Raw genomic sequence first — 16559 nt, forward strand, 5'->3', positions numbered from 1 at the left:
TCCAACGGTATGCAATTTCCCCCTAGTTTGTGTATATTTCACTTGTTTAGGGATTTCTCAGATGTCTAAAGAGTTTTGGAAGGAGGGTCTGCTGATTTATATATTGCATCCATGAGCAATGACAACAAGAACTGAGCAGAGAGCTGTATTTGGGTGAGGCTTGGGCCTGAGCAACCGTTATGAAAAATGGAGTCATGCTAAAAAAAGAACTTGGATATTACATGAGATGAGTTGAATATTGAGCTGTGGTTTTGGTTCAGAGAGAATTTTGCTTATACCCAGAGCAAAAATTACTTACGATAAAATGATCAGGAAAACTAACAGAAGTGATGAGTTATTAAAATGAAATATCTGCACATTAAAAAAAAAAACACATGCATTTAGAAATCCTAGAGCAGGAAGTAGTGGAAATTGTATTTATTAAGGTAATATTCTGTGGGGTGGAATGTTGTTGTGGAAGCACAGGATGAATTGAGCAGAATGGTGAAGCAGCCTAGCTATTACTTAAAAAAAAAAAAAAAATCATCCTAGCTTTTCTTGTCAAGGTTGTTCTTGGTTATATAAAAGATAAATTTTTTCCTGTTGTCTAGACAGTGGGCAGGTACTGTTGTAGTACAGACGTTATTAACTGCTTCCAATATCAGTGTAGAGACATTATTGCTGCTTCCAATATCAGTGTCAACAATCCTTAATTTCAGTTTAGGTAGATATTCTGAATTCTGGAAATTTCCACATGATGATACATTTTTAGGCTTGTGGGTTGTGCTCTATAGCCTGCACGTTTTCACGAGGTGTCCTGCTGAATAAATACAGCAGTGTTTGGGAGGAGGGCAACTCTTGCTTACAGCTTGGGATCCATACAATATAAGAAAAATACAATTAAAACAAATATCCATGATATGAAATAGTTTACCTTTTAGATGTGTAGTATTTGTTTGAGAAAATAAGTCTGGTATTTCTGTTTCCAAAATAAATGATCAATTGTCACTTCTGTGCACGTATACTCAAGCAGAAGGTGAGACTAAATACTGGGTTCTCAGCCTCAGTGATCAATGAGAATTTTTGGCTCATACGCATTGTGCAAGCAAATGCCCTAGTGGGTGGTTTTTCTTCCACTGAACATCGCTGTGTAGAAGATAAAAATCAAGTAGCAGCTGCGCTGTCTGATCTCCCTTGTAAACTAGTCTTTCTCAAAAATACATTCAGGGAAAGAGTCTTTGCTCCTTCCAAAGAGTGCTTGAGTGAAGAAGCAAGAGTATAGCCAGCTTGCAGAGTGTGGTACAGAGATACTGTACTTCTGAGAGCAAACAGCAAGCGTCAGCAGTGTGGGACTTGCTGTGCTTATCCTGCCCGTGAGTCCCCACCTCTACGTGTACCTGCTCCAGTTGCTGGCTTCCAGGTTCTGAAATAGCTTGGGTATCTCTAAGGTAGTCTGTGGAGTAGCTGTGGTGTGTTGTCTGTACAAAGACTGTACGAGACAGCTCTGACTTCCAGTGCTGAAATCAGATGCTAGGGTTCTATTTTATTTGCAATAACTACAGGGAAAGAGTGTGTGTTTGGGGGGGGGGGGGGGGGGGGGGGGAACGAGTATTTTTGATCAGCGAAGGCCTTTATGGTGTCCGTGTATGACGATTGGAGAGAATCTGGTGAAATTTTAGGTGGTTGTAGTTTAACTGGGAGAGGACAAAGGTGAGTGTCTGTGGAAGTCCTGCTGGTCAGTGCTGCAGACAGCACGCTGCTCCCAGCCGGTGCTCAGCTGCTGTGCTGGGGGGGAAATGACCTCTTGGTTCCCTGCATAACACTGGCTGAGGAAGATGCAGGTTTTTTTTTTCCTATGAACTTCCTCAGGAAGCTGTTTGTTTTGTTTTGGATATTGACTTTGGGCATAGATAGTTTTTTTTTTTTTTAAGCAGATGATAAATACAATTCATGGGATACCCAAACAAACCTGCAAAAGTTCTTACAACAGATCCCAGTGCTCATTGCGAAACCAGAATTAAAAGGAAATGTAACAAGCGCAATCAAGATGTAGTGATTCTTCTTCTAACCTGTACAATTTTGAAGTTCAGCAGCATCCTATTGCTGAAGTAGACTTCCCTAAGAATAACTTGGAGAATTAATTTTAGAAGCCAATAAAAATACAGTGAGGTAGATAAGATGTATGAATTTCTTCTGTTTTGACTGCAATTAAATCAAAACATACGAATTGTGCAGCTCCAGCTAAGAGGAAACTGTTTTTCTGTTTGAAACAGGCATCTGAATTTTTAAAAAAATCTTAACTTATTTGATGAGACAATTTGAGCTCTTTTGTAGGGACTGACTATAAATGATCTTTTTTTTTCCATTGTCTGATGCAGCCCTTCACCAGTTCGTTCGTTCTTTCTCTCTCAAACATCTCAAATAATAACCGGCTTAAACATCTGACTTGTGACTTTTTTTGTCTGGGACAATGAGGAATGCTTTTAGAAGTTGTCATTTTATTGGAAGTAAGGGGTACACGAAAAGTACATGATGCTGCAAGCTTGGAGTGACAGTAGTCCTTGTGTCAAAAGTTGATTGTAATTGAGCAAATAATTGCTTAAAACTTAACTGTGTCAAGAATAACAAATTAAACTTTGCAAAAGCAGTTCAGTTAAAACAGGAGTTATTTCTCAAGTAAGCTCCCTTAAACTTGCAAAGCAATGCTGAGAAACAATTCTGGCTTGGATTGCAAGAATACCTAGGCGTTTGGTTTTAGTCTAGCAGTCCTCTAGGTGCAGAAGGCTGGAGAAGGAAGTGTTAGACTGGGAGGAACTTCATTTCGGGAGCCTTGCACTAACTTAGGCATAAGATACTAGGTTCTGTAGCTGTGATTTGGATCTTTCCAAACATAAACTTGAACTGTCTTCTCAAGCCTGCGGGCAGCTTAAGTGCTGCCGCTGATCACAGCTTTCCCAACTGCAGTAGATGTGAAGCAAGCCTTGCTGTTGGGAAACATGGGAGTGCTGCTCACGCTGGCACTCAGCAGGGCGCTCCTCGGTGATGCTGGGAAGAATATCTTGATGTATAAGTACAGAATTAATCCTTCAGGGGAATGCAGTCTTCAGTGTGTGTTCGTGTACCCAGAAATATGCATGAAGAAAGAAGTTGTGTGAGATAAGGCATATTTAAAAAAAAAAAAAATTAGCAAATAAAAACACCAGCCTTTGAGAAGCAGCAAGGAAATGTGGGGAGTGGGGGAATACTTCAAGTGCTTTTTGAAGCAGATCATAAAGGGAGCTTTCTGAAAAGATATTTACATTGATATACTTGTTCAAGTTTCTGATATTTCCCTGAGGTACAAGATTTTGTACTTACAGGATTCTGAGGAAATTGTAATAATAATGGAAAATGTTTTATTATTTGCATATTGATGAATCACAATTTCTTGTATAACTTTATTTCTTAAAATAAAAAACCAACAAACAATCAGAACCAGATCCAGTTGCCATCTACAGAACTGGGAATGGTACTAATTGTCTGTATAAGGGTGCTCAAAATGAGTTTAAGGAAACATTTTAATAAAGCATAAGTATAACACAGTATTAACACAAGTCATAATACCATCCTTCTCTTTGTATTACTCATTCTTAATACATGTGGAGAACCATAGGCAACGTATAGTATCAGGAGTGCTCAAATTTAGCATGCTACCAGTTGTCCTCTTCCATTTCAGAGATACTTTATGATTTCTGTTAGGTTGCCCCAACCTTATACTGTAGCATCTTATTCTCATGTTCTTAGTTTCTGGGGTGTTAAGCAGTAAGTAGGCTGTTTCCTGCTGAGTCTCCTCATTTACCCCAATCAGTGGTGGTAACACTGTCATGGGTACCAGGTTTGGCACCAGCAGGCCGCAGGGCTGGCAACACCCCTTAATTACAAGCCGTGTCTGCCATTTCTACAGATTTGGGAGTGACTTAAGTCCTTGCAAGATTCCTGAAATTCCGATGCTTCCTTGAAGAGCAGAGCACTTTGTGGCTCTTGTTTAAGAGCAGCTTCACAACAGGGAGCTGGGCTGACAGAGCAGCAAGAGCCAGTTCTGCCTCGCTTGGTAGGGCGCGTACCTTCGTGCGACTTCATCACGCTTCTCCGTCTTCTGTGAGCGAAGGCAGTTCCTTACAGATGGGAAGCGAACTCACACAAGCAGTTTGTGTTAAAGCCAATGTCTCACCTCGGGCTGCCTTTGAACTGCTTTAAGTGTTCTTGATTGGACTGTTTGGGCATGCAGAAAGAATGAAAATAAGATACCACTTGGTTTGCTGTCTGACTAATGCATATTTGATGTTTCTGAGTCTTGTGAATTTGAAATGAATGTAACTGCAAAATCTGGGGGAGGCAGTAGCAGTAGATGAGAAGAGGTCGTATGAGTGAGAAAATGGAGAACAAAGAATGGAAGTGGAAAGACTGAATTTATACAGAAAAAAGAACAGCCTGCTGACTGGGCTGCTGCTTCTCGTATTTGACAAGCGACCGCTTGTAGAAAGGCTGCGGGGCTCAGGTGTGTGGTAGGGAGTGGGGTTTGGGGGCTGTGTTGCCTTGCTGTGAGGTACAAAGTCTTCTCTCTGTTCTCAGAAGCACATTGTGTAGGCCACTTCCATTTTTTCTTATTCGTTGTTTAGCAGTTTTTCTCATCTCGTACCCTTTGACTGTGGGATCCCAGTTCTCCCTGCCCCAGCAGTGCTCAGCAGGTTAAGCTGGGGCTTTACCAGTCTGTGCTGTGTCCAGAGCCAGCTGTGTGCCGTGCTCCAGCTGCAAGCTGCAGCCACGGGGTGCTGCTGGGACTCCTGTGCCAGGTAGCTCAAGCTGAGGAAGTGCCTCCGACTGCAGGTGGGGCGCTGTGCCTGCGTGACACGGCTGGGACAGATGTGGTAGGTGGGCCTGCCTGGTTCATTTCTCTGCGAGTTGGACTAACCTGGTGCATGTAGAGCTGATGCTGCCTATTTTGATTAAATTTTGTATTGCAACTTTTCCAGTCCTTTACTGGACTCCTTTTTCACCTTCTTCTGAATAGGAGTTACTTAACTTGCAGAGGTAATTCTTCATTTGTTGAGGGGATGTTCAGCCTCAGAAACTCTTGCCAAAACTAAGACAGAATGAGAGCATCAGAAATGGGGGAAGAAAAGCGGTATTCATTAACAGTTTAGCAAGCAGAACATTCTGTTTTGTTTCAAGGATAGCGCACCGTGTGTGTAAATTGTTACTGTTTTAAAATCGATCGGATCTGTTTTTAAAATGCGTAGCTGGAAAGAAAGAGTCTGCTTTGGGGCTAGAGCTGAGTGAATTTCTAATGCAAAGGAGCAATGCAATACTGGATGGGGGGAGCGAGGGAAACTGGTGGAATGAAGTGTCTGCCAATTCAGTTGCACCAATGCTTACAGGACAAGCAAACCCTGAAAGAGAAATTAGCTGTAAGGTAACACATCCTAACTCTCAAAATCAGAGCACAAAATGTGGAGACAAACTGCAGCTTTTTGGAGTCATGAGAATAATGCTGTTCTTAAACCTAGTTGTAAATTCAGATGTTACAAAATCGGATGAAGTTTGAAAATATGCTTGTTTCTAACTGTTTTCAGAGATGCTTTTCTTTAGTGAATTGCTTGCTTGCAAGACGGAGGCAAAGCACCGTACTCCTCCTGGAAAGGCAGAAAATGTAGCAGCAGGCTAGCAGGAGACTTCATACTGTTTGCTATGTGTTTCCTGCTGCCTTTTTACCTGTTTTTAAGCCTTTGGCTCTTCCAGTTCTTTCTCTCTCCCTATTTCCCCCTTTCTAAATGTGTTTCTTGTGCTGTGTTAAATAGTGCCAGTGTCTGTTCTTTTAAGCAGACATGTAGGTATGTAAATATTGTCATAATGTTACTGTTTAATCTTGTTCCCTTTCTGGGACCCTTCTTATTTCTGCAATACCACTGTGTTCACCAAAGGAATTAGTGTACGCAGAACCGCAGTCTGTTAAGTGACCTGTATGCATAATACAGTAGCACAGGTACTCTGTCTTGGCACTCGTGAGTTGATGGCAACCTGCATGTAATTAGGACCAGCAAAAGGCAGAATGTTCAGAAAGTTAAAATATCAACACGTTGGATCATAGTGGGAAAACTGAAAGTGGGTGTTGGACCAGCTTAATTTACAGTGCACTTAATGAACAACCTAGAGCACCGACATCACGAGCTTCTTGTCCTTCCCTTTAAACTTCCGAAATTTTGAACTTAAGAAATATGTACTTATTAGAAATCTATTACCTATTTTAAGTTCTCGTACCCCAGTTCCCTGGAACAAGCACTAGAAGTTCAGATGTGACGTCTAAAGGCAGGAAATACCTAGCGAACAAGCCAGCCAGCCCTACTTTACAGTTACTATTCAATAGGAATATTAATGTTAATTTTCAGTGTAAGTTTTTATTTGTGGTACAATACAGTTATTACAGCTATTGACAGTGAAATCTGATCTTTGGTTGTTTTTTTTTCTCTCCTTAGAGCACAACAATGGAAGAAACAGCTATATGGGAACAACACACAGTGACTCTTCACAGGGTAAGCTAATACAATTAGTTGTGTGTGCCTAACTCAGGATGCTGGTAGGCTTTGAAAACAATAAGAAAAAGCCAGATGTCAGGAAGTAAAAGAAAAGGAAACTGTCATATTCCTCCGTTTAAATTTAGAAGTGTTGTAAAAGCTCTGTTTGATAGTAGCTCTCTTAGTCCGTTTGTTGGGCTTCTAAGATAAGCCTGCCTACAAATAACTAAGCAAGAAACCAAGCTTGAGATTACTTCTGCGCATAACTGAAAGTGGTTAGAAACCAAAGTGTCCGTGCATTAAAAGTTGTACTGCAACTGTAGTTACGTTTTTTAAAACTAATTGCAAAGGCTTAAAACAGTGCAGTTGAATATAACTAAACATCTTCAAAACTGCCTAAATTGATTTTAACTTCTTAAAATTAATGGCTGAAAATAATGTCTGGGTGCACTTAGGCACCTTATACAAAACAACGTGTACTAGGAATCAGTGTATACAGGCAACTTTTACATTCAGGCTGACTCTTCTTATCTGAGTTGCTCTTAGGCACATCAGGAAGTGGTTTAATTTATCATAAAGCTGTACAAGAGAAGCAATAAATATGTAAAAATGAAAATATGTAGTGATACTTTTCTAGGCTACTCTTCAAGTTTACAATAATTCTTCTTTCTATAAGTAATTGCCCTTTTTATTTTCTTATGGAAACTGTGCAATCATCGCTGGAACCTTTTGTAAATTTTTTTTAAACGTATAGATTTAATCAGTGCTGTTTTTATTTAACAGAAAAAAAAAAACCTGTAGAAATACAAGGCTGGATGGTAGTCTTAATGATAGCTCAGTTTCTCCAGAAAGGGGGGTTATTCTGGTTAAACTAAGCATTAATTTAAGTGAAACCTGAAATTGAGTTCAGTCAGTGTGCAAAAGAATAATGAAACAGTGAGATAACTTAACTTGAATGAATTTTGAAACAATAGGTTGAACATAGAAATCACATCCTTGGTTTCACTTACAGTAAACGAAGTCAGAAGTTCTGGTACAGAAATGAAAGTGTGGTTTGATTATAATTCTCTCTGATATATTATGTGGCAGTCTCTTGCCAACTGTGCTGGTTTAACTGTTTTGTTAACTGAGTACTTCTCATGTCGATGTTGAAGGCTGGTGGCAGCTATTGTTAATAACTTTGGTAGCAGGAATGTAACCAATTAAAAAAACCACCACATTTTCTACTTGCCAAATATCAAAACCTAAACTTTTATGCTAGTGTTAAACAAATAGCAGCTTAATTTCTTCTCAGCACTATGAAGAAGCTTTTCAGGAGAGTGCACGTTTGTTTGTGAGGTTTTAGATTTTGCTTTTTATTTGTCATTCTTGTAGTATTGGGCTATTAAGTAAACTAATTAAGTAATTATGCAGGTTATTAAGTAACCTGATTAAGTAAATCAGGTTACTTCAGTGTACCTGTAAGGAGAGAAATGCATCCAGATTTTAGTTATCCTCAAAGATAGCTAGAAATTAATAAGTTGGAATAGGCTCAAAGCACTACTACCTGGCTGGGTGGTATTTTTCAGTGTGAGTTCATCTTTTCCCATGAGAGCTACAGACCTGCTAGGGACCACGCATTGTCCGCTGTGTAAAACAATTTGAAGAGCTGAACTTCCTTTAGTGAGGGATACTGATAAGTCTATTTTGACTTAGCTGAGGGCACTGAGCTGGCTGTGACTACTGGAAGGAGTGATATTTAACCTGTACTGAACGTGTACAGGGTAGGTGCAAGTTGGGCTTCACAGCATTGGCTTCCAGTGGTTTGGGGCTTTTTTTTTTGGTATGCTCACAGAGCTCTTTTCTTTTTTGTACATTTGGTCAGTATTTACTTCAGAACTAAAGGTAGACAAGTCATTTGAAAAATATGGTTGAGAATAAAGTCTTAGAAAGCTCCCCTGGAAGAGCCAGCGACATCTAGTTGGTGCCAGTGTAATGGCAAGCTCATCTTGGGGGTCCTTTCCCTGCACCCCAAGGAAGCTACTGCACTATGACTTGCTGTGCCATTTTGGTTTGCTTTTTTTTAATGGTATCTGGTCAGAATTAGTTAACAAACATCAGTGGTCCTTACTCATTGTAGTTACCAGTTTTAAAAATAGAAGGAAAGTGCAAATATTTTAGGTAATACATGTGTGTCAGTCCAAGATGCATAAAACATTCTTGATTTCCTTTATTCTTGTTTTCTGTGAGTAATTTCTGTGCTGTTGGTAATTCCAGCACTGCCAGTTTTATTTTGCTGAAAGCCTGTGGTGTTTTCCAATATAACTCTATTGCTCCTGTGTATGGTGGAGTTGGATTCCTTTGGTTCTTTGTGCTCTGTAAGGCTAGACAGAACTGTAAAAACAAAAAGCAGTTTTGATAGTAATCATCACATTTTAGGAAAATAGTTATTTTGTGTGTACCTCTTTAAATACATCTAAAGAAAATTAAAAGTGCATTAGCAAGTACTGCGTGAGGTGTTCCTACCATGTGTTCTCAGTTGATTAGCTTTTTTGATACCTCAGACACTGATATATTAACCTTTAAAAATGCTTCTGCTTTTTTTCTTTCACAGGACACAGTTGTTGTATGTAATGGCTCTTTATAAACCAATTAATAGCAGTTCAGAAACCTCATGTACCTTGAAAGGATACACGTTTTGGTTTTTGATGGTGCTTTTTTTGATCTGGTAGTGCTCCTTTAAAAAGATGATATGACACTGTAGAGTGTTTCGAGGATAAAGAGAAGGATTTTTTTATGTAGGGAGTTTCTCTTGAAGAATGCAGCTTTGCTCACTTCTTCCTGTAGGGTTTCTTTCTCTGACCTTTACCTTCCAGAGATGGTATTGCAAATCAGGGACAGAGTATACTGAGTCCCAGTAGTTGCAGTATGTATGTGTCAGTTCAGGCACTTTGTGTTTTTTTTCCAGATATGAGACTTTATTATTTCTTTATTTTTTTGATCAAAGTGCTTTGGGTATCTTACAGAACCCATAACTGAGCATATAAGGGATCTGACTGTGCTGTGATTTAACATACTGCTGCAATTCACCAACTACTGTTGTTAAAAGTTGTTAAACAATTTTGGGGGGATGGGGAAGAGGCTTTAACTTCTAGCCACGTTTTTTTGTTTCCTTTCTGTACTACACTTCTAACTTCTGGGACTGCTATGTAGCTCTTAAAACACTGAGCCAGCCTCAAATTCAGGTAAAGCTTACCAGATAGCTACAGTTTATCTTTTACTGAGAGATTTTCTGTTTTTATATGCCGAACTGTAAGTGATTTGAAGGAGGAACCATGCACTTTGTGTTTTAACTGTGATTTTTTTCATCCTTGGAACTTAAGTTCTCAGTGTTTAAGTACTAGATGTGCTTTTTTAAACCCTGTAAAATAGAAATTGTGTGTACATTCCTTCCTGCTGTTCCCATGCTGTTAAACTGATCAGGAGTAAAGCTAAGATACCTGTCTGTGTCTTAGATAAACTGTGGTGATCATCTTGTTATTTCCATCTACTAAATCAAGAGATTGCTAAGAGCTAGGTTCAGTCTTACAGCTCTGAGGGCAGGTGAGTTTATTGTTTACCTCTGGGTTGATGGTAGGCAGCAGGATACTACAAAAAGTAGTAGGCAGAAGTTTACTGTAAGCTTTCTTATTTGAGCTCTTAGATTTTCAAAAAGATTCAGGGTTTGATTTGAACTTTCAAACTTGGATTATTTCTTAAGACTTAAATTTAAATTGTTAGAAAGCCTTTTACAGAGTGGTCTTCCTGAGAACTGCCTGAATATGAGACTGCATCCTTTCAGGGCTTCTTAAAGAGAAGAACTTGATGTTATTTAAATAGGAAACCAGTTGTCTTGTGTATGTTTATGATTTAAGGAAAGGCAGAGGACATTTAAATGAAGTTTGACCTAAATGTCGTCTTTATCTTTCTTCTCCCTGCCCCTCCCCACCCAAGTATAGCGCTAACTGAATTTTGGTTTATACAGTAATAGGAGGCTGAAAGATTAAATGGTGGTGTGAGAAAGGGGAGAAGTTTTTGCTTTGCAAATGTTACTGTTTTGAAAAGGTTTTTTTTGTTGTTGCATGTTTTCATAGGCTATTCTATACGTTGTTCTTTTTGAATGATTTGAAAACAAAAACCTCTCAGCTCTAGTCATAAGGGGTCATTATAATCCTTTAGACTGTCTTCCTGCATGGCACAGGTTTGCACTTTGTAATTCTTGAATCTCAGCCATGATTTCTGGTTGATCTGGCTGGAATGTATTTGAAAAGATGTTCAGTCTTCCTTGAAAGAATTAAAATGAATGTAGAAGAAAGGTGTAAAGTATGCCCCCCCCTGCACACTCTTTTTAGACCAACCTTATTTTCATATGAATTCATGAAATTTGTACCTGGCAACAGTATTTGCTAACTGTTGAATTCCCTTTCTAAACAGTGCATCTCCAAATCCTTGTTTTTATATTGTATGGTTCTATTCACTGCTTGTAGGCTAAATCTGGACCATCTTTTTCTGACCTCTCTTCTGGGGGGGAAATGGGGAACCTTTTCTTTTTTTTGTGAGCAGTAATTGCTTGTAAATCTGGACATTATGCATAGATGGGTTACAGCCAGATGCAGTCTGCTATGTTGCTTCCACTGTCACAGTAGGGTTATAAAACTCACTATCAAAACTGGGTCATGTTGGTCCAAAATTCTGGAAGAGTCAAAAGGAATAAGTCTTCCATTATGGAGTGCATGCTGGTGTGGAATGGACAGGAGAAATTGGCTGAAACCCATTCAGTGATTTGATATTCTGCATAGCACAGAACTTCAGAATAAATTCTTGAGCAGGATATGGCATTTAAATGGAAATATCCTTCTGACAATGTTTGTTTTCTGGACAATGACGGGAGAGTAAGACAGTTTGCAGATCGATTATATTGAGAGAGTTTATTTCTTATTCTCACTGCTTTCAGGCAGCAATGTAAGCATCATTGTTATATCTTGAAATGCCTAACAGGAATACAATTTCGTAGGCACTGACCTCGCTGTAGTGGCAGGTCATGGTAGAGGGAAAATACTGAAGCAAATTACTTCTGTTAAGATGTAGATGATTTGCATGTGCTCAAAAGGTTCTGGTGTATTTAATGGTACAAGTGATCTTGGTATTATTCTTAAGAACTGAGCCTGCAGTCATATTATTGTGCGCTGTGATCCTGTCAGTTTCTGAGCTGAGTGAGGTCAAACTGGGAAAATGCCATAATGTGAAAACTCAAAGAAAGTGTTGCAGGAAGTGGCGAAGCACTTTTGAATCTGTCTCTCAACACAGTGGTATGGTGTGTTGAGCTTAGTGAAGATTGAGGTATTAGTGATGACCACCTGGGGTCCAAGCCATAAAAATGTGGTTGGGATCAATTAATATTGGGTAGTCCAAAACTTGTCTGCCTTCTAGAAGTGAATTTTTACTTTTATTTAAACAAACAAACAAAAAAGCTGCCTTATGGATTGCGTGGCATTGCGTGGTTATTCCTTCTTTCTTCCAAAAAGTCGTATTCATTCCATAGGACCTCTCCGTGTTTGACACAGTAACATGAATTGTAACTATATAAATAACAGAAAATACATTTATTTCTCTTGTTACATTATAGGCCCCTGGATTTGGGTTTGGTATTGCAATATCTGGAGGAAGAGATAATCCTCATTTTCAGAGTGGTGAGACATCAATAGTTATTTCTGATGTGCTGAAAGGAGGCCCAGCAGAAGGACTGCTACAGTAAGTGCCAAACTACACCTGCATTCTAACTTGGGGCATGCATCTTTGTCAGAGGTAGCTTAACCTCTCAATTGTTTTGCTCTCAAGATATCTATAACTGTTTGTACAGTAGGTTTATAAGGTATGTAATTTTCTCAGGGATACTCAGTCCCCAATATTTTTTTGTTGACTGAAGTATTTATACTGCATATTGTGATTTTTTTCAGAGAAAATGACCGTGTTGCAATGGTTAATGGTGTTTCAATGGATAATGTTGAGCATGCATTTGCTGTTCAGCAACTGAGGAAAAGTGGGAAGAATGCCAAAATTGTAAGTGAATGTCTTGGAGACCTAAGTGTCCTTAAATTCAGAAGTTATAGAGCAAAAGTGAAATAGTATACTGTCTGCTATGAAATGCGTGCATGATGCAAGGTACTTAAGTAATACCTACCTAAATAGCTGAGTGGAGCGGTGTTTCATGTTTAAGTGATGATCGCCCAAAATAATATTTTATAATATGAATGATCATATTTGGGTAGCATGGCAATAGATAATAGACTCCTTTTCTTTATCGTAAAGTTATTCCCAGGCTGCCAAATATTCAATCTTCAGCTTTGTTTAATCATTTGTTGCTTTCTTGAGTGCTGTTTTATCAAGTTTTTCTCTGGCTACTGTATGCTGAAGGTCTTTACCTCCTATTCAGACACAAACATAGTTCTTATACTTAGCAAACAGTGTGCCAAAGTAAAGTATAATAACCTTAATTCCTGTAATTTTGTAGGCTTATTCAAAGTGCCAGGCTGGCTTTTGAACTTTGGTAAACAGAACAGATCATCACTAGAGGGTAGCAATCTGTCTTTCCGTAGAAGTTTGAGAGTTGTTTTTATATTACAAAAATAGTAGAATACAAAAATCACAATGCTTAACTTCTGAATTTAGCAAAACATACTTTTAGGGCTTGTAGAAAAGTTTTTGTGATGATAGATTTCAAGTGCTCTTGTATGCTTCAGTAGTGTTGCAAAAATTGTGCTGTGTTTTGCATTTGTAGATTTAGCAATTATTTAAACCTTAGACAGAAGAATGTGTAGTGAGCTGTGCAGGGCTTCTGGTACCTAAATGTTTTCTGTGATGTTCAGCCGGTGTATAGTTTGGTGGTAGAAATAGTTTTTTTGTTTTGTTTTTACATTTATGCAGAGAAAATCAATTAATAATAGAAATTCTTGTATATTTGCTAGGTGTTACAGAACTAAACCCTCTAGTATGAGTCAGGTTTTATTTTGGAAATGGCCATCTACGTTAGTGCAAACTGACTTTGAACTTCCATCAGGAATGTTTCCCTGTCCCTGTGGCTTACATAAACATGGCTTTGGAAGGTTGGCAGGCTTCAAAGTTATGGAGAATTGCTGTCAATAACACACTGAGAATACAATAGTTATTTAAAAAACAAGTTTTTAGCAGTGCCAGTGACTGGTTTGCGGGTTTAAGCAAAGAGAGGGTATTCAAATATGCAACTCTGTGAAAACAGAATATTGTGCTGTGCTGCAAAGGCTGTAGTTCTTAGATTTTTCCTCTTTGTGCAGAAGGAAAACAACTAATACACTTCAGCAGAATGCTAAAACTACCATGTTTAAAAAAAGTGGGAAGGGTTCTGGTAATCTGTATTGATGAGGTTCCTATATTATTTGTATAGAACTTCATAACAAGAAGGCAAGAGTTCAGAGCATTCACAAGTACGTCTATTTTCTCTTGAGCCCTTGAATTAGTTTGGCCTCTGACATTTTGTAACACCATTAGAATTACACAGCATGGAATCTGTTACATCTGAACAAGGCAAATTCTGTAAATCAGTCTTGAGATTTTATTCTGGACTTCTCATGCAGTTACAAAATTACTCTAAGAAAAGAAGTCTGGTACTACGATTTTTTTTTCAGTTTTTGTCTCCTAAAAGAAAGTATGTGGGCTGGGGATTCTATTGTTTATTTAGACCAGAATATGTCTGCATAATCCTGGATACAGAACAATGAAATATCTTACTTGGAACTCATTGGTAATCATCTTCAGTTGTGGGATTGTTACTTTTTTTTTTGTCAAACGGCAACAGGTTCTCAAGAGATCTTGTTAGAGAGAGTGTTACTAGACTTGCCCTTTGTACAGGGTAACTTACCCTTATCCTTATCCCTTTGTAGTGATAATCTCACCTGACATGTTTGTTCTTCCCCTTCGATGATTTTCTTAAGTAGACTTAATTAGTAATGTATGTCTGTAGATTTCATTTGTATACGTAGAATCATAAAATATTCCAAGTTGCGAGGAACCCACAAGGATCATCGAGTCCAATGCAGGACTCCACACAGGACCACCCAAAAATCCCACCATATGTATGAGAGCGCTTCTTGAACTCCAGCAGGCTCAGTGCTGTGTCCACTGCCTTGGGGAGCCTGTCCCAGTGCCTGAACACCTCCGCAGTGAAGAACCTTTTCCTGACGCCCAGCCCGAAGCTCCCTTGACACAACTCTATTCCGCTGATGTTTGATTCTCTACACACCAATTGTCTTGCGGCTATTACTAGGCTTTTCATAACCAACAAACCTCATGTTCACAGGGTAGTCCAAATCTATACTTTATAGTTGGAGAACGGGAAGTCTGGAAAATCTGTCTGTTTTTTAACTGTTACATATATTTGTTAAAGGCTAGCTACACATCCCACGCTTTGTGGGGTGTCATGACTATCACTTTGAATCTTTGAGTCTTATATAACTTCCCCTTGTGTAAAGGATTCCCTTTGTCATGAGCTTACAGTGATCAAACTTGGGATCAGTGAGAACTCAGGTTTTCCACCAATCCCAAGGGATTGGCAGTCCAGGAACTGAATACTTCTTCCCAGATGTATCCTCATATAGTGTTCAAGAGTTAGTTTATTTTAATAAACAAGAATGCATTTACAAAGTTCCTGATAACGTACTAGGAGTGTTTTCTCCACCTCATATTAGTTTAAACACAGCTAGCTACGTCATCCTAAATGGATACCTACGTGTGTAAGTGGAGAGTTTATGTGGAGATGGGTGGAAGCTAAAAGTGATAAAGGCTTTCAAGCTCCTGGGGAATGAACTTGCATCGTGTATGTAATTGCTGTTGTGAAAGAGAAACTAACTTAGTTTTGGCATTAATTTTCATGTTGGCCTGTGAATCTGTTCCGCAGCTGCTGTCATTTGAGGAAAAGTCATGGCCCCTCTTTATTGCTGAAAGGTTTTATCTTTTTAAAAGAAAAAAAAAATCAACAACAAAACCCATTAAAAAAAAAACACATTAAAAACAAAAGAAACAAAATGACAACAGCAACAAATAAACACACCTTGGTGTTAAGACTTAATTTATACATAGTCAATATTAAAATTACTTCATCGTTTCTGAATTACGCAGTTGATCGTGGCTAGCTTGCATTTTGTAAGCAACTTATATTGTACAGTTGCAGAATAAAGAACGATTCTTTTATGTTTTAATCTTGGAGAAATTACTGCAATACTTTAGGAAAAAAGCTGCAAAACACAAAGTTCATCTGAATTTCTCTTATCTTATAAAACCATATTTTTATGTGGAGTGCACTGTGGTGATTTTGAAATGTAAGGGTACAATTTTAAAGTTTGTATTTAATCACTTCTGTTAGAATGAATGTATCAAGTCGAACACCATTGGAATTAATGTTTGTGTAATATAGCAAATGGAAAAATAGGATTTTTGTGAAATGTATGATTTCTCTTCCCCCACCCTCATTGTTTTTCCTTTGGTGGGGGGGGTAAAAAATACAGAAAAAATGTTTGAGTTGGCATTTTTTCTGTACTGATCAAAAGACTGAACAGAGGAGTGTCTTTGGATGAAGGAGAAAGTTAGCTGATGGGGAAAAAAAGGGCATGAGTACAAAAACTTCAAACCCTAAAATTATGGACTGGGTGAGCTTGAAAAGATTGGACAAGTGTTGTTTTTCTTTCTTTATTATGTGTAAACTGTAGTGAGTCAACACTTTAGATTTCCTGCTTTTTGTTTAATTTTGAACTTCTGTTGAAAGCTATGACAGATCTTTCTTAGTATCCAATAAGCCTTTCGTGTGCCAATGTGCAACTTGCTACTCTGGTATATCTCTGAAGTTGTTCAGGACAGGTACGTATATCAGTGGTATATGAATCACCTCTGTGGAACTGTTTCCCTGAGCAAGAGCGGAGCTCCTGGAAGGTTCATTGCAGAGTGGTTGTAGGATGTGATAAATAGTGAAGCTGGCAGTTGGGG

At 38.6% G+C, this 16559-nt stretch overlaps 1 protein-coding gene across 13 annotated transcripts in view; it reads left to right on the top strand.

Moving 5' to 3' along the window:
• TJP1 (tight junction protein 1) overlaps positions 1-16559 on the top strand; it is a 168063-nt gene that overhangs the window by 114902 nt on the left and 36602 nt on the right. For all 13 annotated transcript variants that reach the window (XM_080607983.1, XM_080607988.1, XM_080607989.1 and 10 more), the window contains 3 exons: positions 6492-6548; positions 12175-12299; positions 12506-12608. In XM_080607983.1, coding sequence (XP_080464109.1) covers positions 6492-6548; positions 12175-12299; positions 12506-12608 — 285 coding nt within the window. The remainder of the gene's footprint in view (positions 1-6491; positions 6549-12174; positions 12300-12505; positions 12609-16559) is intronic.

The sequence above is a fragment of the Anser brachyrhynchus genome (genome assembly GCF_964034855.1).
Source record: "Anser brachyrhynchus genome assembly, chromosome: 11".
NCBI lineage: Eukaryota > Metazoa > Chordata > Aves > Anseriformes > Anatidae > Anser > Anser brachyrhynchus.